Source organism: Venturia canescens, chromosome 1, assembly GCF_019457755.1.
Source record: "Venturia canescens isolate UGA chromosome 1, ASM1945775v1, whole genome shotgun sequence".
In the NCBI taxonomy this organism is placed as follows: Eukaryota; Metazoa; Arthropoda; class Insecta; order Hymenoptera; family Ichneumonidae; genus Venturia; species Venturia canescens.
This window is the reverse complement of record NC_057421.1, coordinates 24546313-24573559: the sequence shown is the minus strand read 5'-3', so window position 1 is coordinate 24573559 and position 27247 is coordinate 24546313. Positions and strand designations below refer to the sequence as shown.

The following is a 27247-nucleotide window of genomic DNA, read 5'->3' as shown; positions in this document are numbered from 1 at the left end:
ACAAATCCTGTGGCACTTGGACTCGCTCGTACTCAGGTAGGCACTTTAGTACTTTCCGGCGTCGATGTAGCGTCGACGAGCCAAACCTCCAGGGCCATTTTCGAAGAGGGTCAAGGGGACCTTTTGCTTCGGGCCACGGGCTCTCTTTCCTTCCCTATTTCAAGTATACACACATATTATATAGGTTAGGACGCACTCGTAGCGTTTTCGAGCTTGCAGTCATTAACTTTTTTCACTGGTTTAAATAACGTGGGGCTTATTTATGGAGAAAAAAATTTGATAGAAAAAGATTTGATAGTTTTGTGGCTTGAACCTATAAAAAACCGAAAAAATTGGGAAATTCTATATTTTTAGCGAGTTTTTAAAAAAAAACGTTCCTAAAGAAGAAGAACGTCACGTCAACGTGTGCTGCAAATATAGAATTTCCCAATTTTTTCGGCTCTTTATAGGCTCATGTGGGAGGAAAATATATACGAAAATGGAAAAAGAGTTTGGAATTTTTTATGCAGACAATAATAACGGTTTCCACTTTGCGCATAAACTATGTACAAATTAGTATTTCTCACATTGAAATAATGTTTTTGCACTTTTGAAATATCAATCGATCTTTCTGACATTCTAAAGCAGGCACACCCCCTTAAGTGGCCTGAATTGAAAGCAACAATTTTTTGTGTTTAGTTCGAGGAGCCTGGATTTCTTGATTAATTCAGTGCGCCTTCGACGATTTCGATGCATTATCAAATGGTTTCGGAACCGCGGCGGAACTGAAAAAAAGTGAACGTTACGCGCGTTTGTCAACGTGGATTCACGTATGAACACATTTTTCTCTCCATTATCACTGCGCTGCTGTTTCTGCGTGGCATAACCAACCGGTTTAGTTCTCGAAGTATATTCGGTAATAATCGCTCGGGCCATAAAAAGTACTGACACCGTTTCAAGGATCATCGTTTCTCCTAAAATCCATACGAAATATCCAAGTGTTGAAAGTGTGAAAATAAGTGCAAACATTTTTGGTCTACGATGCAATTATATTAGCGAAAGTCCGCGTTACTCTTCCCTTCATTTTCTTCTCGCTGCTTCGTACAAAGTTGAAGATTTTCTCACTCCAAATAATCGGGACGAAATGAAGTTTACCGGAGCGAAAATCGATTGGATTATTTACATAGGAACATTGCAACTCGCACTCTATAAAAATCTAGGCAAGGTCGAAAGGTGGCCGAAGTGCGATTGAATTTCTTGATTTATAGTGCCGAGTTTTTTTTTTCTTTTCACCCACCGAGTATTTCTCACGTCCAAGAAGAGATTAGCGGAGTTGCATTTTTATTACGCTGAGAATTTTATAGAGCTTTTAATGTGATATCAATCTTCGTGTCCTTTAAAAGTCTCTCCGAGTAAAATCAGAGATACCGATGAACTCAATTACGCAAAGGCGATTTATGGGCTCGCTCAAAACGTTCGAACTTCCTTTTTTATGCTCGTTCATCTACTGAGAAGCTCTTGTAAGCATCATTTATGAGGTAATTTTCAAGAATTAAGACTCGAGCAACTTTCTCTCTTTGCCTCTCACCCTTTCACTGCATTATTCCTGTTTTTATACACGGCGTTCAAACAAAACCTTCAGCACGCTTTTTACGCTTACGAAATCCGAGATTTTGCCTTGAAATTTTTCAATATGAATATCTCCAAATCGAAGATCACCACGAGACGATCGAATTTTTTAAACGCCCTTGAAAAATCAAGGAATTCCAGGTAACACAAAAACTTCCGGTTAAAAAGAAATGACTTAAACTAATTTTTTTTGTCGCAGCTATTACACGTCAGAATCAACGAAAATGAGAATTCGACACGAATCACGATGGCTGCTCCAAAACATTTTTGATTCAAGCTCTCTCTTGACCCTGGAAAAATATCTGTATTCCTTCTCAAATATGACAGTTAATTCGCTGATAAAGATTGTGCAAATGCGGCATCGCAGTAGAAAAAAATAGCGAAAGAAATATCACTCAAGAATCAGCCAAAATTTGTGTGCTATTTATAAATCGAGGACGACCTTTGAAACGCCCTATAATTATGAGGCCCTGGTGTCGAAGTAGACCAAAAGTAGGGCCATATCTCGGCTTTTTCTTTCTTCACCGTTACACAAGGCGTGTGGAAGCGCGATGCGTGATTCCGGCACGGTCCCTCCTCGACCTCCTCTTTCTTCTTCGTCACAAGCGCGCCCGGCGTCATCGTCGTCGTTTTCTCGTCTCGTCACGGTTCCATTAATAACGCTCCCAGAAACGATCCTCCCGGATTTGGCCCTACCACGTTTTGTGTGAGAGTAACCCATCTCGGACTTTTGTTGCCTCGATTTCTCGAGCGTCTCCTCCGTTGGCTTGTTTTCAACCTCGTTGTCGAGAGTACTGTATTACGGACACGAATCTCGTGTCCCACTAATATGGGAAATAACTTTTTGGCACAAACGCTGCGGACAGACGCGACCGAATTCTCTTCGAAATTGGCAAATCCGTTTACAAAATTACCATGAAGCTATTTATGATAAAACGATTAAAAAGGATCAAACGTTTTTTTCCATCTTCCAATATTGCAATTGAACTTCATTTTTATGCCTCGAGCATCTCGTCAGATTTGCATTGGTTTAGGGCTCATGTTACATCGCTTCCGACTATAAATTGGCCGGTTTTTTTTCCACTCATTAAATAAATAAAGTCCTACAAAAACAATTGTGCTAGCTTCAAAAGTTAACACGTGAAAAAAGACGAGATGGCAATAATCATTGAAAAAGGAAGTTCTCTGTCCTATCGAGCGTCGGTATTCGTCACAGCCACGCGAGCGAGGAGCGCACGAGCGTTCCCGCTTATATAGAAAATTTCGCGAAGACGCGAGAAAGTGAAGTGTTCAAACAAAATTAGTCCTTGTCCTCCTCACTCACTTTTCAATGAGCTGAAAGTTCGCTCATTGGCCAATGGGAAAGACTATTGCAATTCGTTCGAAAAAATCGATTTTTCAAGAGTTTTGTACCGAGCGCTCGCGGGACGAAAGGAACCCGAATTCTGAGCTCTTAATCCGAATCACTGGGAGTTCCGCCTCCTTCGAATTGCTTCGCTTCGATGTAATTGAAAATTCAACATCGAAGTATTGTTCGATCAAACGGAAAGCCATGCCTCGATCCTTGAAAAAAAAAATGCGAAAGCTTCGCGATAAGCCTTCCGAAAAATAATCGTGGCTGTCACTTTTTATGCAAGTACAGTTGAATCATAAAAATGATTGTTTGTTGTCGAAAATAGTGGGGTTTGCGGGTATTTATTTTTATTCGATCACTACTGCATCGGGGAGAATTTGAGGTCACGTGCTCGAGCGAGTGAACAAAAGATAGGGCGGGGGGGGGGGGAGGGTGGGACGGCCGATAACACGTGACATGCGATGATCGAGAGTGTGGCCCGAAACTGAAACTTTTTCGTTTGCAGCGACACACGAATATGTTTTTTTATTGGGCACTGAAAGCGCCTGGTCGTCGTTCGAGTTTCCTTCGGCTTTGAATTTACACGTCGGTTATATTACGCGGCGGTCGGCGGTGGCGTCGGCGGGCGAACGTACCTGGAAGGCAACACGAGGTCGAGTGCGCGCGCTAGAAGAGTGGCGGTTGGTCGAAAAGAGCGGCCGAAGCGCGAGGGCCGATCACACAGCGAGCGACGGGGGCGCCGCGACTCGGCCTAGCGAGCCGAGTGGTGGGGGAAGACTCCGACGAGGCTCGGTCACAGTCGAGGGGAAACGTACGAAGATTGCCGAGCACCGAGCCTCGCGTTCTCGGCTTCTCGGCACAGTGGTGGGAGGGTCGGATTTTCAGATTGTTGGCCACCGTTAGCTCAGTCGTGCCAACGACGAGGTTGGAGTCGGAGTTGAGACTCGCGATCGGATACTCAAAACCCGGCCACACAGTCGCGCCCGAGCCACCCGGTAGAGCTTTTCGTCGCGATCAATCAATTTTATTTTCTCCCACAACGAAACAGTGAGCATCAAATAAACAAGATAAATAAACGGATAAAGCAATTGCAGCGTTACCGTAATCGAGGTTTATATTGCAAACGACTTTGGAAACAACACCGTGGCGCGAAAGTACAAAAGAGAGTGGCTATTTGGCATAACGAAGAAGTGTGTGCTTTTGTACACCGGAAATGAAGAGGAGTAGATAAAGAATAAATAAATCATCGATAATCCAGGAATCGTTTGTTGCGATATTGTTTTTCATTGTCCGTTTTATCGTTTGAACGAAGAACAAGCGTGTAGCTCGTGAATATTCGTGGACCAAAAAATTAATACGACAGATGCCTGCTTGGCGTGTTCCTTCGTGCATCATCCAAAAGCTGCTCGAACCACTGTCTCCCCTCACCCTCTCCCTCTGCCTCCCTTCCTACGTACAACGATAATCGTTCGAACCTCGCGCGTGTGACCTCGCCGCGGGGGACAAGTCCAAGTTTCTTCGAGTACCGACTCTCACCGCGTATACATATACACGCATACAACTACATATTCGTACACCGGAGATTCGTAATTCACGTATACACGGGTGTACGAGAAACAAAGAGGAATTGGGATCAATATTGTTTTAAACGATAAGAATTCTGCGAGTGTAAATTACTAAACAGCCCGAAGAGAGATATCGCGAGGAAGAGAAACAAACAAAAGAAAAACGAATTTTTTTTCCTTACGCCACGACGAAGAAGAATGAGCAGCAGTGATACGTTCGTGCATATATTGTGATATAAATCTTTGTACGTGTATATTCTTACACATATGCACACAAATATGTATATCCTACATTAATAACGTACAGTGTGCAACAGTGTACAAATGAATCAGCGAATGACGTTTTTTTCGGTATTTCGGACGAAGGAATCTTTGTGACAATATTTCTTTCGATCGTACGATACTTTTCGTTTTTTTATTTTCCCCTCCCTGTTGCGACGGTTGCGCGTGGAAAAAAAAGAAACGTCTCCGTTGTCCAAGAATCGAACAAATGTGCGACGAGCGCGCCAAGGGGGTGGAAATATTCGAGGAATTCAAAGGATAACACAATACCAAGTGCCCCGAGGAGAGTGAAAAATAATATAAATAACGGGAAACGAAAAAAGGTGACGTTTTATTTGGCTCCGTGATTTAGATATGACAGGCTTGCTGCTTCGTAAAGGCCAAGGATCGACGATAACAATACGTGCGCATGTGTCCAGTGGGATTTAATAATAAGACGCTCGTCGCGTATCTGGATACCTTGACGACGCCTGCAGCAGGTCTGCCCCATGGTAGGATGGCGCTGGCGCGGTATGTCCATATATACATATGCATATTCGTTAAACTGTCGCACATCAACGTGTTCTTCTGTCTCTCTTATTTTACAACGAAATTCTTACGAAATGTGCCCGAACCTGGATGATTGTTTCGTGCCTAGGTTTTCTTTGGAACTAATATTTCTCGTTCCGCAAATTGTTACAGTTGTTTTCACGCTTTTAGGGAATTTAAATATTTTTTTCAAGTGCGCAGCAGGTCAATATTTCACTTCTCACGCATCTCAATGTATTACTATTGGGAGAAATTCATGAATTTGTTATTGTCTCTGACAAGAAAACTACACGGTTTTGCGAGGTTTTTTTTGAAGTTTTTTTCCTTGGAGGTTTGAGCCCATCGATATCTTATTTTTTATATATCGTCGACTTTTTTTTTTTTTTGAGTTTTCGTGAATAAGACAGTTGAGTGAGGGTTGACAGAACTTGGAACTGTAAGTTCAAAAGTTTTTTGGCATTTCGGTTAAAATACATGTTTTTTCTGAATGAAAACTGAACAAAGGCCAAGTATTTCAGTTGTTTCCGTAAATACGCTTTTTTGAGAGTCTTCGAAGGCCTTTCGTTATACAAACCGGTTTGTCAAAATACATTTTGAAGATGGCCACGTGAAAAAAGTTTATTTTTATTCCATGATATTATTGTAATGCCCGAAAAGAAGCAACAAATTGTTCATTCTGTTGTAAGAAAATACTACCGCGAGTAAACTCAACGTTTCGGAACGTTTCATAAATAAATTTAATTTTACGTATTTTCGGTATTTTTTTGGCATTGTGATTGTCTAGACTCGACGTTATTAGTGTCCCCAATGTAGTTGAGAATTTGACCGCCTCCTCCGGACGAGTGAATAATTCGGGGCAACTTTTTATCGTCATTATTCGATGATATTTTCTCTTTTGAGGCGTAAAACAATTTTCATTCCGCCAACCGTGCTCGTGAAAATATGTCAGGAGCGCTACAACGAAATTCTGGATGTTTAAAGTCAGCGGAAGTGTGACGACACGAAAGACATTTCGTTCTGCAGAACGTTGAAAAGTACTACATTCGTTTCCATATTCGTAATTTTCTGATAAAATGCTTACCAAATGTTAAATTATGCGACGAATAAACAGGCTGTTTGTTTCGGTCATGACAGTTCATGATTCATTTCCATTTTTCCCAGCACTGCCCACGTTTTGAACTTTTATATCGCAGAATACTTGGCGACGATTTAGTCCTGCTCAAATAATATACTGGACTTGTATTTCAATAGAAACGATGAATGATTCCATTGAAAAAGGCGAATTTTTACCTTGAAAAATATCACGAAGCTGAAGTTTGTAACGTTGGAGTCCAACGAAATGAAGGAAAAAACATTTGTGATTGACCAATTTTTTATTTCACGAAGTATCGGTGCAGGTTGAAAAACTATTAATTGCAAATTCAGCAGGGAACGAAATTGGAGAATTACTGGAATAATTGGAGGCTTTTTAAGAATCATTTCGTTCGACTCCAACGTTGCAAACGTCATAAAATATCAAAAATCGAATTTGACTCCTGCTCACCATTGCTTCCGTCATCAACGATGAAAACTGCCTTTTTATGTATTAATCTGTATAAATAAACGAGGATTTTTCGTTGGACTTGATCTCTTGAGTGCTCGACCGATCTGTTAACCACGGCCGTGTAAATGCCCTCGTGTCGGAGGTCTGGCAACGCCAAACGAGGGACGAAATAATAGAGAGGGAGAGAGAGAAAGAAAAAGAGAAAGAAGGTAAGAGAGAGAGAGAGCGCTCGTCCAGAGACAATTAAGGTCGAGTGCGCGAGCAACTAACTCCGTTGCTTTGAGACCATAGAAAAGTGTGAGTCCCTGTTTCACGTACAAAGTGTAGTTGCTCGTTAAAAAAATATATCCGTCAAAAACGTCTTATTTTTTCATGTTTTTTATCATTTTTCACAAATCATAATATTACCAATTGCTCAACGAATAATGGGGATTAATTAATTGGGTTAATGAATTGTATAACGCTCCAGTTTTCATATCACCATGGCTTTACGTTTTGAGTCTCTTCTACAAAGTTTGTCGACAAAACGCCCCTTGCGCTGTGTTTTTCCAAACATGCTTTCCGGCTGCCGCGTCCCTCTTTTCCACATGTGGAAAAAGATAAAAGGCTGCGCGAGCCTCGAACTCGATTTACTCCCACCCCGCACACGAACAGGCGCAAACATACGTGAAGTAACGTTCGTGCATTGAAATATATCTATGAATTTGAAGGGGTCATTAAACACCCAATGCTGTGGAAATTTTAGCAAAGTGGAAATAACTTTCTCGACAAGAGCCTTACACGAGTCAAATCTTTTCATGCTCAAAAAAATTCATTTCCGATTAATCCAAACATTCGTACACAAAAGTTGAAGTTTGAAACGTTGGGGTCCAACGAAATGAACGAAAAAACATTGGTGATTGACCAATTTTTTATTTCACGAAGTGAAAAGTACCGGTTGAAAAACTCGAATTGCACGACGCTGAAGTTTCCAACGTTGGAGTCCAACGAAATGAACGGAAAAAACGTTTGTAATTCACCAATTTTTTATTTCACGGATCGTTGGTGCAGCTTGAAAAACTACGAATCGCAAATTTGGCAGGGAACAAAATAGGGGAATTACTGGAATTATTGGAGAGTTTTTTTCGATCATTTCGTTGGACTCCAACGTTGGAAACTTCAGCGTCATCGAATTGCAAACTCGGCAGCTAACGAAATTGTAGAATTACCGAACCTTGCAAACTTCAGCGTCGTACACAATTTCTCATAAATTAAAAAGGATAAAATGATAATGCATATAAACGTATTTGCAGAAAACACAATTGGATGAACGATGTGCATTAACGTAGTTTGTTCCAAAGGCACGCCACACGACAGAAGTTCGACAGCTGAGGTCAAGTAGAATAAAAATGTTACGCTTCGCCTCACCCACTAGTCAATGTCGTCCAGTTGCCTCACGTGCTGGCATTGAATGAGTTTTCTTTAGCAACTTGCGAATACCCACATTTTTTAAATCTAATAAAACCATAATTGTGGTCTTAAAAATTATTTTATTATGACGATAATTATCGTTATTTTTATTGTGATTGTCGAGGTGGAAAGCTATTCGTAAGCGAACATAAAACGTTTTTCTTTTGCTGTGCACTTCCCGATTTTCACCCACTTTGATACTCGACTTTGACTTGTTTTCTAAATAATTTTTCTCTCACTTTCCCTCACGAGTTTTAAAATTACGAGTCCGCAGTCAGAGAAAGAAAGAGGTGGAATTGGGAGGGGGAAAGAAATTCCGTTCGTAAATGTTGGTCATACAAAGAACACGAGTTCTCATTCGACCTACTTGCACTCGTGCTTCTTCGATGCCTCTGAGCTTATTATACGAACACAACGAAAATAATTGTATTCTCGAGCACGTTTATCTGTAGGGTCTCATATTTATAAATATATTTAGCTTCGGTTTGTCAATTTTCTTTATACTCGTACTTCCTTCACGTTTTGTATCGGCTCGTGCTACAATATTAACGTAATGCAACACACACACAGAAAAAATTGGGCGTTTCTATAGACGAGTCAACTTTTTATCGTCGTTCGGAAAATTGCACTCGTGAAGGATTTTAAATTTTGTGAAAACTGCATTGTTCGAGAGATTCTACGAAGGGATTCATTCTGCTTTTGCTGAAAATGTCTGCGATTCTTTGAACTTGCAGTTTTTATTTCCTTTTCCAAACTGTGAATATCTGACGGAGTTGAAAGATAGAAAAAATGTTTCGCGAAGGTGCACAGTTCTGAATATTTTATTCCGAAAAATGTTTCATCGCAACTTCGATTCGTTCGAATTTCGAGGCTCTGCGCGACGAGATTAAATTTTTCGAACTACTTTTTTCGTGGACTTTTCGTTTTTCATGATTTCGATCATTTTCTCTCGTTTTTTTTTTTCGTTGAACCTTTTCGTTATTCCGCATTCCGTCTCAAAACGTGAGCAGCGAAGCTTCGTTTCGACCTTCGAACATCGGACAAAGATTTATCCTCGTTCTCAGGTAGACAGCTGTGCGGCTTCCATGATTCCGTTGTGGACACGTTAACATGCTACAAACCTTTATGACTTTGACTACCTGCCGATGAATGCACACTCGTAGTCCAAACGCCAACGTCCAAATAAACTTACTCCTTTTCCCCTCCTTTTATTTTTCATTATTGTTGTAAAAAGGACTCGAAATTCGACTGCTCTCAGCAGGAATTTTATTTCAATTCGTCGTTAATTTGATCATCGACGCAGCTTGAAAGTGAAAAATGCCCTCTTCAGGCTCAAGCTCGATCTTCAAACTGGTTTTTTTTTTTTTTTTTTTTTTTTTTTTTTACGAAGATGATGAAGAATCGAATCTCGAGATGCTCGCAGATAAGGAAAATGCACGATCGATTACAGCTGCTCCCAGGGACTTCTCCGTTTTGAGCTGTTCAATTTTCAAGCCTTATAATTACATTGGAAAATGTATCGAAATGACTTACGTTCTGTTCTCGTTATCTTTATCGTTCTTTTACAACGACCTTCGTTCATGAATCGGAATAAACGGCAGCCGCTGCTTCGATGCTCTCAAGAAAACCCGCGCATGCGTCTTTTTCTTCCCTACGATCTCTGACGCACAGCTGTCGCTTTAGCGCCCAACGATTTGTAGTCTCGCGGCCAATGCTCTTTTTTATTTTTGATTGTTGTTTTATTGTTTTTTTTTTCCGTTTTCGTTGAGGAAATTGAGTGGTTAAGCGCGTTCCGGTTCGTTTTGATGGAATTGCAAGAGTTTTGTGGAAGGAGAACAAATTACAGCGAGTCTCATCGGTCAATCATCCTTTGTAGCAATTTTTCAACGATTTATTTTCGTAATTGTTGAAACGAGCAGAGAAAGGGTTTTCAAAAGGTTTCGATGCACTGAGGAGAGAAGGATTTTATTGGTTGAATTGAATTCATTTCGTGGGACGAAAGCTTCGGTAGATTCAACGATTTTCAACGAAACATTATCGAACGAGTTTGTTTCAATAATAATCCGTCAAGTTGAGTATCGAACGGAATATTTTGGTTGAGAGGAGCGAAATTTGTTCCAATCTTCAGGAAAGTGTTTTTTTCTAATCTGGTGTTTAACCAACTCGAAACCCCGTTAATTAATATCGCAAGACGATGTTTTTGTTTCGTACAATTTGCTGAGAAGAACAACGAAGCGAATCCCCTTCGAGCATGACAACTCCCCAAATCTGTATCATCCCAAAAAACTCTCTTAAACTTTCATTTTTTACTTTTAATATCCGGAGAGATGTTCAGAGTGAGTTTCGCTGTTGCAAGAAACATTGGGCCGAGCCTTGAACTTTGGTGTTTCCGGGAAAGTAAACTGGCGTTGATTCCTCCGAAAAAGTTCGCTGAAGAAAAATTCTTTTCGATAACCACCGAGAGAGCATCGAATCGAATGCCCGGATCAAGCGAAATCGACGAAATTCATCTCGTTTCGTTGCACCATTAAACGTCAACATGGTCAAAACTGAACAATGGAAACTCCAAGTCAAGTCCCATTTTTCGTCCACCGATCGACAGAAGATGACACGAATTGTTTTCTCATCCTTTCCACTTATAAATCCAAGTCCTCCGGCGACAACGATGATAAATCTGAATAAAATACGTCTCGCGAGTCGTTCGTAGACGAAATAATAGGGGATGAGAAAGGGAAAGGGAAGAAAAAAGTGCGCGGAGATGGAAAGAAAAAGATAAGCAGGGAGGGGAGGAAGAGGGAGCAGCGAAGAGATGAAGAAAGAGCGAAAAGGAGGGGAGGCGCAAGGGGAGGGTCTGCAACGACGGTTATACATCGTATAGAGACCGGACGGACGGCCCTGTACCCTTGAAACGAAGGTTGCCAGGCGCGCGCACACGAGAACGCCTTGTCCTGTACGAGGACAAACTAATACAGACTCGTGGCCGGAGCACACAACACACACACACGCGCGCACACACACAGAACATGAAAACCACTGGCTCCACGCTTCGTTCTTTCTTCCCCGTCTCGAACGCTATTTTTTCTCTCTTTGCTTTTTCTACCCCCTCCCTTTTCCGTTCCATCTCATGTTTCTTTCCTAATCCTGGGCTATTCGTGCATTTTTGTACGTACGATTGTCACGGGAGAAAAGTAGCGAGGATTTTTGAAATTCGATTTTTCAAGTGCACGAACGCTCTCGGAGAAAAGCAACAAATACATTGAGTTCTCGATTATTTTTTGTTTTCGTGTTCCAACGAAGGAGCCACAGATTTACGACGCTGATGTGTTTGCAACGTTGGAGTCCAACGAAATGAACGAAAAAAACATTGGTAATTCATCATTTTTTTATTTCACGAGAATCATTGGTGTGGGCTGAAAAATAACGAATTGCAAATTCGGCGAGGAACAAAATTGGAGATTTACTGGAATTAGTGGAACGTTTTTTTATATCACTTCGTTCGACTCCAACGTTGCAAACTTCAGCGTCACACAGATTTGGTGGATCAGACGTCAGGAAAAAACGGTCCGTCCATTTTCTCGTTTGCTTTTTCCCAAAGGGAATCGAGCTGGCGAAAAAACGCATTGGAACCGTGCAATTGACGGTTTTTCAAATAACATTTCTCTCGCTCTGAAATACCCTTCGCTCTTTTCGATTTTCTCTCCTCGTTCTCCTCCTGCCCGAACGTCTGCGCCCCCGCAGGCAATTTCGAACGATTTCCCTCTCCCTTCTTCCCTCCCTCACTCCGGTGGATTTTGCGCTTTTGTGTACACATTGTTGGAGGGCCAGTGCCCCTGGGACTTGTGGGATACTCGACGACCTTGGGCCTCATGGCCAATTTCGTCGAGGTCCTCACCGTTCGCGGAGCTTCGTGTATTTTTTCGCCCCGAACACCTTCGCGATGTGCAAACCCTGTTTCAGTCGTTCATTCATATTGTCCGAACGATTTTAGTCATTTTTGATTATCGAGGAATAATTCGACGTCAGCGTATCGCCTTGTTTCCACGTCCCCAACATTTTTCTTCCTTTTTTTCAAAAATGATTATCCAAGTTCTTTCCTTCCCGCTGACTTCCGCAGTCTTGGCCTGAAATAAAAAATCCAAAAGATTAATAAACCATTTTTTATCATCGGTGGACCGAAGAAATCGTTGAAGAATCCATTTCGAGTTGCATTATCCCGAAGAAGAGAAAGTCTCACCTGAAATCATCACTCCGAACGTCCAGCTCAAAAATTTCTTTTCTTTCACACCAATTTCGAAATTTCGTTGCTCCCCAGACCGTTAAGAACGCTCTAAATGAAAAATTTGCTTATGTAGCTTCAACTATTACATGGCTTCCTTAAATTCCGATTGAAATTTCTTCCTGCCTTAACGAGAAGCGTGCAATTAAACGCGTGCAAAGACCCAGGACGACGAGCCATTTTTTTAACTATGAAAAACAAAAATTGTAAAGAAAATTTGCTCGATTTTTCACAGCTTCCAACACTCAAGTCCATTCGATCTTCCTCCTCTTCATCACGACGCTGAAGTTTCCAACGTTGGAGTTCAACGAAATGAACGAAAAAAACGTATTTAATTCACCAATTTTTTATTTCACGAATCGTTGGTGCAGTTTGAAAAACTACGAATCGCCAATTTGGCAGGGAACAAAATAGGAGAATTACTGGAATTATTTAAGAGTTTTTTTCGATCATTTCGTTGGACTCCAACGTTGGAAACTTCAGCGTCATCTCTTCATCAATTTCATAGAGTACTCGAATCGAATATGGAAGAGGATTTTATTAGAGCAGATTGTCGGAGTGCAATTTGTCTGAGCGATGCCAGTGGATAAGCGGAATGGATCGCGATGTCAGGATCGAGAGTAAATGGACGAGGAAACCCGCAATAGAATTCTAATGTTAATAAGTATATGCAGATCCCTTGAGTGCTCGTACGTGTCTCAGTAATCGAAGCGCTGATAGAAAAGAGCAAATCGAGTGTCTCTACGAGAGTGCCTTAAAACTCGGCGGTATATTTATGCGCGATTAGAGCCAGCAAGGCGCGCGGGACGTGTAATGATTTATCGATAAATCGATGGATCGTTGCTGTGTTGAATTATTGAGAAAATGACGACGCTTATCGTCGTTACGCCATAACGATCGTACGGTAAATGTGCGCACACGCGCCCGAGCCTGTCGTGAGATGCGAATGCGATTCCGTGCTGCATGTGTGCTCGTACACAAATACATTTCGTGCGCGAGCCGAACAAATCCTCAGGAGATGGCGAGCACCGCCGTGATTTATTGGGCAAAGGATCGCGTCGATTTTTAGTCCGGGGCAGACAAAACGAGAGCCATAAACGACGAGGTTTTCGGGCCTCTTGGAATCATCCTTTAATTATACTGTTTCCACGGCAAACAAAAGACTCCTGAGGCTATGAGGTTTGTAGGGGAAAAAGGAGAACGAGAAGTAGTGGCTCGGCGAGCCTCATCAATTGAAATTGTTCACACTCTTCGAGTACTCAATGATTCAAGTGTGTCGATGTGCGAGTTTTACTACAGCATCGCCCTCCCTCCGCCCGTTGCATTGACGATGCGCGGAGCGAGTAATCGAAGAATAATGACGAGGCTACAAACTCGTGTACCTTCGTGTATATACACATCGATATTTCCCATGGAATTCTCTATCCGTGTCTATATATTTCTACGCTCTCATCGAGCCTGTTATGTATCCTCGTTGTGTTACAGACCAGCGATACAAGCAAATGCACTCGCCGTGTTCGACCGCATGCACTCTCGTTCGTGCCTTGAATTTATGCTTTCTCGTGCAATCGATACTGATTTATCGGTCCCTCGTATTCCCAAGTTTGCTATTACACGTCCTTCTCTCTCTTTCTCTTTGTACAACACTCGGTTTAGGATGAATAATCGCCCGGCGGAAGATGCAAATGCAGCTAATTTGAAAGCGCTATTGGAACGTATCCGATGCCCGAAAGCCCACGAATTCGGGCTCCTCACTTTTCAGGTGATTTCGTTCGAAAATTTAGACTCGAGCCTCCTCGGCGTAAGCCGCTGAACGACGCTGAAGTTTGCAATGAGTCCAACGAAATGGTGTCAAAAAACCCTCCAATCGTTACAGTAATTCTCCTATTTCGTTCCCTGTCCAATTTGCAATTCGTAGTTCTCCAACCAGCAGCACCGATACTTCGTGACGACGCTGAAGTTTCCAACGTTGGAGTCCAACGAAATGAACGAAAAAAACGTTTGAAATTCACCGATTTTTTATTTCACGAATCGTTGGTGCAGCTTGAAAAACAACGAATCGCAAATTTGGCAGGGAACAAAATAGGAGAATTACTGGAATTATTGGAGAGTTTTTTTCGCGATCATTTCGTTGGACTCCAACGTTGGAAACTTCAGCATCATTACTTCGTGAAATAAAAAATGGGTGAATTACAAATGTTATTTTCCTCCGTTTCGTTGGACTCCAACGTTGTGAACTTTTTTTAGAGTCGCTGTACCACGATAGTTGAGAATTTACGATAAATTTCATCACAAAGATCTCACAAATTTAGTAACCATTCGGAATTTCATTAACTTCTCCAACGAAGAGGCAACCTTGGTCACAATTCTTGTCGATATTCGTCAATTCTTCGACAAAAATCCTTCTCATGTGTGTACACATGCGTGTTTTTTATTCTCAAGTATATATCCCAATGGCTACCTCAGTTGGCAAGTCATTGCCAACAGAAGTAGCAGCAGCTCGCTCAAGCCAACGGTGGGGCTCGTGTTGCCCTTGAAGAGAGTTAGCCTTTGTCTTATCACATTCGTGGCGGCACAGGCAAACTCTCTGGCGCAGCGATATATATATAAAATATAGCATAAAAGCACAACGATCAGCATCGAACTAGCCTTGACTCCACGCTCCCGAGTCACTCCCGAGCAAACTATGCTGTACTGACTTTCCTGCGAAACTCGGCCTCTCTCGTACTCCTCCGTCTCGCTCGGTCATGCGATCGTCCCACTCGAACTCGATGCAGATGTCAATCGCGCTGAAATGACATTCATTCCATTCTCTTATCTTTGTCGATTAAATTTGAAAAATCGTATTCGAAAATCGTCGATCGAAAGAAATTAACTTGGATTCACACTAAGCTTTCTGAGATGAAGAAAAATGAATGGTAAATCCTGAAATCAATTTGATTATTAAGATCCGAACAAATGTTTATCGACGCAGTCAAAAAATGTGAGAAAGTTTATTAATAATAGACATTTTTTGAACAAACTCACTTGCTGACTTGATTGATCGATTTATGAAAAATTTTCATCGATCAGTGATCGAAGAAACAATGCCATTCAGTCAAATAATTGTTGACACTACCAATTGGCTGTCCAGCCAAGTGAATTTTGTCCAACGACCATGTTTGTTTGGTTCAATGCAAATGGACTAGTGAGCAGGAACGAAGTGTCACGAATATAAAAAAGTATGGGATGGGTAAATCTCGTCGTTTCTATAGACATGAAATAACGTTAAGTATCGAAAGAATCTTGCTCTTCCGATCGCACGAGTTATTACAATTTTTAACGATATCGTTAACCGTTACTTTTCCAGCTGTTTTGTAGAATGAATGAGGAGAAATGATCGACGAAAGATATGAAAAATTTCTCGTTTATCAGCGACCGATAAAGCAGTATGAAAAACCGATTTTCAAACGCTTTTCTCATTGGACGAGCGTATTTTGACGAAAATTCTTGTGTCGCCGAGATGAAACGATATTCGTTCACCTTCTCGTCAATGCTCCACAGCCCTGACCTCCTCCGTAATTGCTTACTTCTCTCTCGTGCCATAAAAAAGGTCAATCTCGTCTCGATGAATAAAGCAACCAAGTCCGCGCGAGCGAGCGGCGGACTCACGCACACGTTTCTTCCTGGCATCGCAAGAGCATTCACCAGGGAGCCCAGAAATCGCTTTTTTCTTTTTCCCTCCGCATCTCACTCTCTTTTTCGCCCTACTCCCTTCCCCTCCGGTTACCCTCGCTCTCTTCCTCTCTTTTCCGCGCGATCACGCCTTTTCTCTCGTAGCCTTGCTTTCGTTCCACATTGATACCGATCTGACCTTAATAATTCTAATGCGATTCATCGCATTTTACTCCGAGACTCGTTCTCTCTTTTTCTATAGTACTTCGAGCGCATAATCCACAGGGCTTACGAAAGACGAGCCATTTGTCGCCGTCTCCATTCCGATAAAAGCTTTGGAAATATATCGACCTCGTAATTTTCGAATTTTCACACCCCGACGACTTCCATCCAACGACGCTGAAGTTTTCGACGCTCGAGTCCAACGAAATTATTTTAAAAAACCCTCCAACAATTTCGTTCCTTCCGTTCTATTTCGTTCCTTGTCGAATTTTCAATTCGTACTTTTTCAACCTGCACCGATATTTTGTGAAATAAAAAATTGCTTTCCATTTTCCCTTATTTTATTCTCATCATCGGCATTTTCAGTCTCGAACTTTTCCACCATATTGATCGGTGTTGGCGCTATTACAAGTGTCATCATTCGATCTTGCACGCACACCGTCAATTGGTCGAGTACACGGAAACTTTGTTCCTCAACGTCGCTTCGTTTACAGACGAAATTACTCGTGCAAACCGCCCTCACAATTGTCCATGAAATTCTTCGTGCAAACTCCACTCAATGTGTATTCAAAAGTTCTTCGATGTTTAGAGCACTTTTCAGTTACCGGAAGTGTTTTGGTACTCCCTGACTCGAGTTAACCCCACTGAAATTCCTCCACTAATCCAATATACTTTCTAAATCAATTTCAACAAATCCCCCCCCCCCGATAAAGAAGTAAGACTTTCATGAAATTTCTTACTCCTCTCGGATGACTAGAAGCCATTATAATTCGTGCTCCAAAGGTTTCTTCGTACCGAAACAAAACTTTGTTATAGGGAGAAACATTTTTCTGTTTCCAGTTCACATGTGTATTTTTGTCAATTTTATTATCGATGTCACACGCTTTTATAAGAAAAAAAAACGTGATACTGGGCTGAAGATTTATTTCATCAACGATTTGGTACTCGTACGTTTGAAGACGTATCATTTTATCAGAACGTCCTCAATTCGAACGTGAAGGACTCGCTGAAGGTAATCGATCTTTCGTATATTCGAACGATGAAACTTTTTCACATCTCTCTCTTTCTCTTGCTCGATTAAAGCATATAAACGCGTTAATACATAGACGAAATATGCTGGACTCATACAGATATATAGCCACTTGGGAGAGGATCGTTTGCTCTGCAGTGGCACGAAAATTAATTGATACAAGGCCGGATATCGAGTATCGACCGGGGGTGCCTGAGCATGGGCTCTCTATTTTTAACGCAACGACCCTGGAAACGAGGCGAGAGAGCAAAAGCCTCGAGGCGTTCTCTCCCGCTTCGTGTGTGCACTCTTTACATCCACGTGTGTATTTTATTCCCCGCGAATGTCAGACACGTGCATGCCTCCGACGAACACGCGCGCAGCCTCATATTTTTTATTTTTCATTATTTTTCTCAGCTCCGCGCCTCCGTTATATTCTCGACACTTCCTTATTTTCACCTTTCCATATGGCTCTGTGTATACGCTACTAATTCTCGTGAGCGGCGTTTACGAGCGTGCGAGGAAAGACACCGGGGATAATTTTTTTCAGGTTTTCATCAAGAAGTTTTCATAACTCGGACTGTCCCCTGGTCGAGTTCGGTTTTTTATCCACAAACGATATCGATTTTTTCTCATTACTTTCCTTTGTTCACATCCTCGAGCTCGAAAAATCCGATTTCACAATATTCGGAAGCCCTCGCTCCAAATGTAATGATTGCACGATAAATTCTACTTCGTTCTCTACGAAATTGCCTCTACGAAAATTGGAAGATGCGAACGAATTTTGAAAGACATCATTTCACTTCTGCCGTGTGTGCCAATAGCGAGAGTGAAAGAGGCTAAACGTTCCTTCTCCTTTCGCGTTCCTCCCCTCTCTCCAACCATCTACCAAGTGGGACGCAACAGATATTCCCGGGCTGATTTGGCAAGCCTCGCGAGATTCGCGTACAATCATATACGTATATATACAACGAGGTACATTGCGGACTCTTCGTAGTTAGAGTGTACTATAATTAAGGCGAGGTTTCGTTGGGCGCTCTCGGTTTGTAGGTAGTTTTCACTTGACTTCCTCGTTTTCACCGCGAGGCTAACGTCGAGCAATGAGCAAAGACACTCTCACAGTTTTTCTATACCGACGCGTTTCTAGGTGTTTATGTACTTACGAAAATGATACACACAGAGAGAAAGAGAGAGAGAGAGAGAGAGAGAGACGTTGCCCGTCTCTCCGGACAGGGTTTGTCTGTATATTCATTGGAACGTTGGTATATGTGTAGTGAGAGATTTCATGTCGTCTGAGAGTTTATCGAGTGGCTTATGCCACGTTCTACTTTCCCCTGTGAGCTGAGTCTGACGCGCCTGCTGGCTCGCTGGTCCGTTGGTGCGCCCTAACAACGTCGATCGACGCCTCCGCCTCTCCGTCGATATATGGTCGACATACATATCAATTCTTCGGCTCGCCGATAAAGTTTAAACAAGCATCTAAATTCGACGGAGAAACTCACTTTTTTTACGACGCTCAAGTTTGCAACGTGCAAGTCCAACGAAATGAAGGAAAAAAACATTCGTAATTGACCAATTATTTTTTATTTCACGAAATATCGGTGGAGCTTGAAAAACTACGAATTTCAAATTCGGCAGGTAAGAAAATTGGAGAATTACTGGAATCATTAGGGTTTTTTTACATCATTTCGTTGGACTCCGACGTTGCAAACTTCAGCGTCATCTTTTTTTTCATGTCGCACCTTCATATTTCCGCATTTGTTTTGTTATTCCGCATCAATTAAGACTTTGCTTTCACGAAGCTGAATATTCTACGAATAACTGATTTTAAATAGCAGTAAAGTAAAACTACATGCGAACAGATTGGCGAAATTTCAGGTCGGGTTATCGAATATTTAATAAAAAATGAAAACTTGAAAAATCGTAAAATTTCTACGGGAGCGGATAAACTTCCGAAAAGCGGAAACCGAATTTTGAGCTGAAATTTTGCATACTGCTTCTTTATAACAATATAAGACTTCCCCCAAAAGGATTTTTGGCGACCAGCAATATTTATTGAGAAATTGAATTTTTAAGTGGCTATTTTAGCCCGAGCGAGTATATCTATATCGCTTATCTCGCTCGGCTGGTATCCTCACTTGGATGGCAAACGTTGCGCTCCTTGGCTGCTACTCCGGGGATTTTTTTCTTAAAATTCCCACCCATTTACTTTTCAAGAATTTTCTTTTTTCTTTGTTCAAATTAAAAAAATAAAAGAAAAAAATTCTTGAAAAGTAAATGGGTGGGTCTCCCCGGAGTAGCCCAGCCAAGGAGCGCAACGTTTGCCATCCAAGTGAGGATACCGGCCGAGCGAGATAAGCGATATAGATATACTCGGCTCGGGCTAAAATAGCAACTTAAAAATTCAATTTCTCAATAAATATTGCTAGTCGCCAAAAATCCTTTTAGGGGAAATCTTATATTGTTATAAAGAAGCAGTATGCAAAATTTCAGCTCAAAATTGGGTTTCCGCTTTTCGGAAGTACAGCCGAAAAAAATATAGGGATTCCAAGCGACGATAAAAATAAAGGGTGACCGAATCCTTAAAAGAGATATTAACGATAGAAGTTGGAAAAATGGCAAAAGCAGAAGCTTTTCCTATATAACTGCGTTTTCTCAGAGGTTCGGAATCAGTCCAAATTTCGAGTGCCAAGGAATTTCAAAGAAATGGGATTTGAGAGTAAAATTACTTGGACGACAATTTTTCTTTCACTTTTTCCCACCGGAGTATTTGGATCAAAAGAATTAAATGAGTTCATTGGTTCATCGAAGTTTCATATTGAAACGGAGAAGAAAGTTGCGCCAATATATTTTCTCGTACAATTTCAACTTCCTGGATATCTCGGAGTCGTAGGATTCTGGACGTTACTTAAGTTGATCTATCGCGTTTCGATCATTTCGTCATTTCGATTTGGTCACATAATTTCATTTTTTATTCTCTCATTTGTCGCTTTTTTTTTAAATCGTAATTGATCAATAGTCATAAAATGGTTTAGAAATTAGTCGCGCTATTTTGCAACTGTAGGTCGAGAGTGGCATTAAACATTTCTGCACTCCTCCAATTATTTTGTTCTCCTACCACTGCTACTCCCTATTGCATACCACTCGAGAATTTCTCGCTGTAGTATTTTGTATCGTACTCTCCTTCTTTCTCCCTCCTCCCCTCTTGCGTTTAATATTTTTTTCTTTTTTTCTCTGTCTCTTCTTTTATTATCTTCCCCTCCTCTCTCTCTCTCTCTCTCTCTCTCTCTCTCTTTCTGTCTCGTATCAAACTCGTGAAATATCTCGGTATGTTGGCATCTAGCACGAAACTAACGTGGGTGTATTAGCGTTGAAGTGAAAGTCAGACGTCATTGGAGCAACCATGGATTGTGCACCATTCCGATTTATGGCTAAAAGTATCCGGGAAGAAAGAGCGAGAGAGAACGAGAGAAAGAGAGAAAGGAAAAAATCGAGAAAAAGAGAAGGGAATGGTGGAGGCTAAGAGATGAGGAGAGAGGCCCTAGAAATTACACTCAAATAGCTCTTTCCTTATAATTTTAGTTGAAAAACGAGGCCGAGTGCACTCGACTCTTTCGAAACGTACCACTTATCCTATCGATTATATTAACTTTTGACCCTTTGCTATACATGTATGGATATCTCGCGCCTGTTTGTGTGTCATCGCGTTGTCTACAAAAATGATGCTCTCCGCGTCCTCGACGATCCCAAAACTTTATTCCGTAACGATCAAAATGTGCCGATCAACTACCTTCATTCGAACCCTTTTGATCGATTCGAATATCGGGACCATCACAGAGCTGTCAGAGTCAAGAATACTTGATCATTTTTTATTCATTTTTTAGCGTTGGGAAACACTTTTTTGCGGCAAGGAAACAAACGTAGAATTTTGAAATTTGAAGGGTTCTTTCGTCGGTATTTCAACTCTATGATTGAATTTTTGAACTCCGATATCTCTGGTAGATCCGGTGTAAAGTTATTACCCAAGAACTCGTATGTTTCTCCATATATAGTCTCCACGATTTGATTTGTAAAACAGTGGCTATCGCCTGAACTAAAATCATACGGAAATATTAAAAATTGAAGGATTTTCGTGCTTTGAAATATTTTTGAAAATTGAAATTTTGTGTGTGAAGCGCGAAAAAAAAATTCACAAGAAAAAAAATGTTTTTTTCCTAGTCGTAAAAGAATCGCGAAAAAACCGTAATAAATCCGGCTGCTACACGGTATGAGCCCCTTAATTGGCAATCTATAAGCGTTGCAACGGCGCTGCTAATTTTATTTTTTTCATGAAAATAATTATGAAGTTCTTTTGATTGTTTATTTGTTTTTCTGAGAGCTGAAAAAATAAGACGAATAAATTTTCACACAGTTCGGTTTGATTTGCATTCGGTGCTTGGAGCGTCACGTGTTGATTTCGCGGAGTGTAAGGTTTCGTGAAAATTGGCTTAGAGAGAGCGGGCTTACAAATTGGCTCAAACGCGGCGTGTCAAATGCACATAGCCTAAATGCCAGCGCGTCGAGTCAAAACGTAGACTTCGCCTCGTTCCGTCAATCATTCCGATGCCCGCTTTCACAGCACCGAAAAATTTCGATCGAGCCGCGTGAGAAGTCTTCGGTCTTCTCTCTCTCCTCGTAACCAATAAAAAGTATTATCGACTCTTCGAAGAAGAAGAAAAAAAAAGATTTTCAGCAGCGAGAATATCCGTCGGGGCTGAAGTGCGTGCCTGATCGACAGAACGAACGTCATAACCGTCAAATCCTGTCTCTTTCAATTGACGTTCATTCGATTCTCGATGTAAATTTTTTCGAGTACAAAAGTACAAAAAATGCTTTCAAAGTCCTACCGTCGAGAGGGAAATTGTGTCTAACCGTTGAATAAAAATTTTAAAAATCGGATCCCATCCGCAAGGTTATCCCCGAATTTCTTTGCTCGAGCTTCTCAGAAAAGTCTGCGAATTTGTTGTTCAAAAAATTTGTGCTGCTTTTCGTATCTCGATGCTCCAACGACTTCGCCTTTTCCCATCACGACCACATTTACCCGTTGTCCTTTTTGTTGGAAAAAAGGATACTCGGGAGTATTCGAGTCGCTCGAGATACGGGGGAATGCGTGAGAGAGATGAAAGCAGAAGATAATAGCCTACGACGAGAGTTGAGTGCGGTATGTACACGCTTCTTCGACCAGTTGAGCGCAACAAGGTCCGATGAACCTTCGAGGCTAACGCACTCCAAAGACGTATCGGCATCTCGATCGCTTATTCATATTTTTTTCTCAACATTTACACTCCTCCACTCTCCAAACTTTCGAAGCTCACTGATCCAGTTCAAACGAATCGTCGACCAAATTTATACTCGCTTCATTTCGTCACTATTTTGTAGTTTTGTAGCCTGCGATGCAGCTCCAAGAAAATATTTTCTTGTGACGAATCTCTGTCGTCAGTTTTCTCGAGCTCAAAATATTACGAACAACTTCCGGTCGAGTTGCGTCCTTCACTTTGCTTCAATTCGATCCTCGATCGAATCTCCTGCGAACATTAAACTTATTTTCATTCTTCACGAATTGTACAATCTTCCCACACGGAGAAAACGAGGCCGAAAATTCTAGAGGAAAGAATACACGTACTGGATCGCAGCATCAATTCGAAGAGCAGTAATAAGAATTGTTTTATCCACCATAGTAAAAAGACCTTTTATTACGAAACTGAAGTTTGTAAAGTTGGAGTCCAATGAAATGAAGGAAAAAACATTTGTAATTGACCATGCTTCAAATAATCTCGAACATCGTAATTAGAATGTCACGTCAAGGTCACCTTCGCTGCGTTGTGGCGATCTTTCATCACCGGACACAGAAGGCACTTTTCATAGCTTTTATTTTCCGACGACAAAGACACTGAAGCAGCTAAGCGTTTCCGCAATTGCTTAGAACGCGATTCTACTTCGATGTCGGATTCTTTCGACGGTCATTCGGGCTCTTCGATTCAAGGTCGAATGCGTGCGTTTCGAGAGGGTCTCTCGAGGCTTTTTCACATTTTTCAATTATTTTCATTCCGAATTTCTCCTCCGTATTTTCAACGCCAAGTTTTCAAAGAGCCGTTCTCGGCGAGTGTTTTTTTGTCAATACCGTCCCGACCGAACCGAAAGACAATAGCACGCTCAAGTGAACAGCTTTTTTTCCTTTTCAATTCCGCCTCCGTATCATGATAACTCGATTCTTGAGCGTATTACTTTAAAAGCGTGAATAATCACAATTTTTTAGTGCTGGCTAACTCGTCCGTTAACGGTCCAGTACGTCGCGAGGCTTCGTTTTTAAATTGTTACGACGAAAGGAAGGTTAGCTGAGAAAAAGATCGAAAGAACTCAGGCTGGCTGCAGCAGGTCCAATGAACCTTCGGGGCTAACGTACTCTTCTTTCTCTTTTTATCTTTCGCTCCCTTTCTTTCTCCCGATACGTTGCGGACAACAACAAACCGAGGAGTCTTTGCGCGACGGTTTTGTAGTTCCGCACCGTACTTGGACTCACGTGAGGATCGGCATCGCGTGCCCTGCATACCGCACCCTTTATTATCTCGCTTCCTTTCCTTTGTGTCCCGTACAGCCTTTTAAGGCTTTTTTCTTGTTGTTTTTTTTTTCTTCATTTTCAATGTTTTTTTTTTTGACTCATCCTTTACTTTCGTTGCTTGGTTTTGTATACCAACGTGCGGTAAATAGCTCACTAATTCAACGAGGCTCTTTTAAATCGCGAGAAAGTGTCGGAGCAATGATTTGCAGTCTCGCACCTTCACCCATCAACAGTTCGTTCATATTTTTATCGAAACTCTTTTTTACGCTGTCTCAACTACTTCTGGAAAAAGGACTTTCTAATTCTTCTCAATCGCCGAGGTTTCAATGATGCAAATCTTTATATTCTCTTGTTTTTTTCATTTACAGACTTGCGGTGAGCGACTGTGCGCCTCAGACGTCGCGGGTCAGCTCGAATCTGCACAGCAGCAGTAGCATGGCAGTAAGCCGTGTACCGAGCCCTCCGCCACCCGAAGCAAACACCCCCGTTGCTGAAAATTGGTGTTACACGCAGGTACGTACTGGAGGAACGAACTTCTTCCAGCCTTTTTGTTTTCAACGTCCATTGAAGAATCTCGAAGAATTTTTAGTTGAACGTACGTAATTGGAAACGGAATGTCGATAATGTTTGATCGAAATTTAGTCCGCGTACAGTGGATTGCATATTTTCACTTAAAGTTTTGTCCATTTCAATTACTTATGTTTGACCAAATATTATATAACTTCGATCGAGTTCTAAACTTTCAACATCTTTTCATAGTACAAAACATCGAACTCAGCCGGTTAAACTTGTCACTGCTGTTCCATTTTCTTCGAAAGACTCTTCCCTAATCGACCTTCAAATCGATCGTGGTTCATCCAGCTTTTCGGATTCCCTTTGCCCCTGTTTTCACCGAGTTCGACAAACGTTTTCTGACAAGGTCCATGGGAACGAGGATCCGTTGAACTATTCTTCGATTCACTCCTCGTTAACGTCATCAAATAAATCCACGTCGTAAATTTTTGACGTACGACCCGGCTCTCGAAATTTCGAGTAGACTTTTCACACGTTTATCCTCAAAACGTTTGCTGTGTTGAAGCGGGGGGGGACGAGGAAACGGGGAATCTCATGAGAATCGATGGGCCCACTAGAATTGGGCTGAAATTCTTCAATGTTTTCGCAAAGAAACGAGATGAAAAAGCCCATCCATAAATATAAACAGGGGGCCTGGACGATCGATTTTCAGCTAATAGAAAATGACAATCGATTTTCTTTTTATACCAATATCGTAATTTCTTCCTGAAGACTGAAACGAGAAGTTGAAAGTGGGAAGAAAGAGAGCTATCGCGGGTGGGAGGAGGCATGCACAAAATCGATATCGTTCGGCGGTGTGATGCCCCGATGGATTACCACGAGGTCGTTGTTTCGTATTTTTTGCCAGAGCACCCGGCGAGCTGTGGACGATTTTATTCTCAAATAGGAAATGAGCACGCGAGAGCAAAGGGAAAAATAACGATGGCGAAGAAAGCGCGATGGGAAGAGCACGGAGAGGGCGGAAATGATAAGAGGATGAGAAAAAATTGAGCGAGGAAGAACAGAACTGAAAATTGTCAATAATGAGAGAGGGAGAGCGAGAGAGAATGCGAAACAAGAGGAGGAAGAAATATGGTTTGGCAAAACGGCACTGTGCGTGAGTGAACGCAGTGGCGGTGGCGGCGGCGACGACGACGACGACGGTGGCGTCGGACTCCTGGGGCCGCTCGTGCGTTCTCAATCTATTTTTACTGGCACTCCGGCGTCCTCCCTTGCCAAGTGAACGACCTGCAACTAGATATCTTCCTCGGAGAGGGCTCTCCTCGTTTCTCCTCTTTTACCGCTCCCTCTCTTCCGCCTCCCGCCCTTTCCGCCTGTAGCCTTCCTGCAGTATCAATTTTCTCCCTCTCGTCCACACGTGTATGACTCTCTCTCTCTCTCTCGCTCTCGCTCGCTCCCTCTCCCTGTTGCTCTCTCTCGCTCTTCCTCTTCGGGGAATACGATGCCTCGTTTTTTCAGCTCCTATCATTCGTCTATACGCACACGCAGGCGTGTGTACGCGCTCGTGTTCAATGTAAACGTCTATAAATTAGTGTGTAAGTGAGTTCTGCATTTTATGTCTGAGTCCTCATTAGCGTACATAGACCTCATTTGAGTGTTACTCAATTGCGAAAAAAACGGAGCGAAAGTAGGCTTTCCAGGGGGAAATATCGAAAGCGATGATCGACCATGCAGCAAGAAAGGTTACAATTATTTTGCGCCCTTTGACCTTTTCATTTTTGCCAGAAGTTTCCATCCGTTGTCTGGAGCGTAGATTCAGTCTGAGGGCGAATTTACGTTTGAAATGAAAAATGACGAGCTGTTGAAACAGCGCAGGAACGGCGGTCCTGCTATTTTGGGTCAGCTTCGCAACGGCGCTGTTCAAACTTCACGTGGCATTTGGGGTTTTAACGAGGCGAGAAAAAAAGTTGCATTGATACCGCACCCTCAAGGAAAAAGTATTTTCACAAAAATTCATCTTTTGCATGGTTTTGTCAAGAGAGTTCCCCGAAATGCTGGCTTCGCCGATCGATTCTATTTCGTTTGAACTCTCGTTTGATCGCCAGCTACATTCTTGAACGTTTTGTCAGTGGCTGTGGATAGCCGGAAGCTCTGAGCGTGTCTGGTGCTTGAACCCACGATCAAAAGAGTGTGTGCTCCCCTCCCCCTGGTCCGTTGTCGGTGAGCGGGGCTTACTCTACCAGCTTCATAGACTTCCACCACGGGAGGATGATTCAAGGCCGATTGGCGAGTTCGCGCTCGCGTGTTCACTCGCTGAACCACGTCGCCTCGGTGACGACCGACAAGCGGTGGTGGCCACCAATGCACACCAGCAGCACAGAGTTGAACGACTCTCTCGGGGCGTCGACCGCGCCGCACTCGTTGCGATCCGGGGCCCTCTTCGTACCGGCTTTGCCTTCTTCCCAGTTCCCACCAGAAAACTCATTCTTCTCGTGTTGCTTCTTCCTCTTCTTCTCGTGCTTTTCTCTCTCTCTCTCTCTCTCTCTCTCTCTCTCTCTCTCTCTCTCTCTCATTTTCTCCCTTTTTCGTTCTTCACTTTTTTCCATTCCATTATTTTTGCACTTTATGCTCCCATTGCCCAAACAT

General features: G+C 42.1%; 1 protein-coding gene across 5 annotated transcripts in view; it reads left to right on the top strand.

Moving 5' to 3' along the window:
* Window positions 1–27247, top strand: part of rdx (BTB/POZ and MATH domain-containing protein rdx) — a 124820-nt gene that overhangs the window by 85882 nt on the left and 11691 nt on the right. For 3 of the 5 annotated variants that reach the window (XM_043428693.1, XM_043428702.1, XM_043428710.1), the window contains exon 3: window positions 24457–24601. In XM_043428693.1, the coding sequence (XP_043284628.1) occupies window positions 24457–24601 (145 nt within the window). Of the gene's footprint in view, window positions 1–3861; window positions 5320–24456; window positions 24602–27247 lie in introns of those variants that run through there. The other 2 variants (XM_043428686.1, XM_043428718.1) reach the window with 2 other exon arrangements.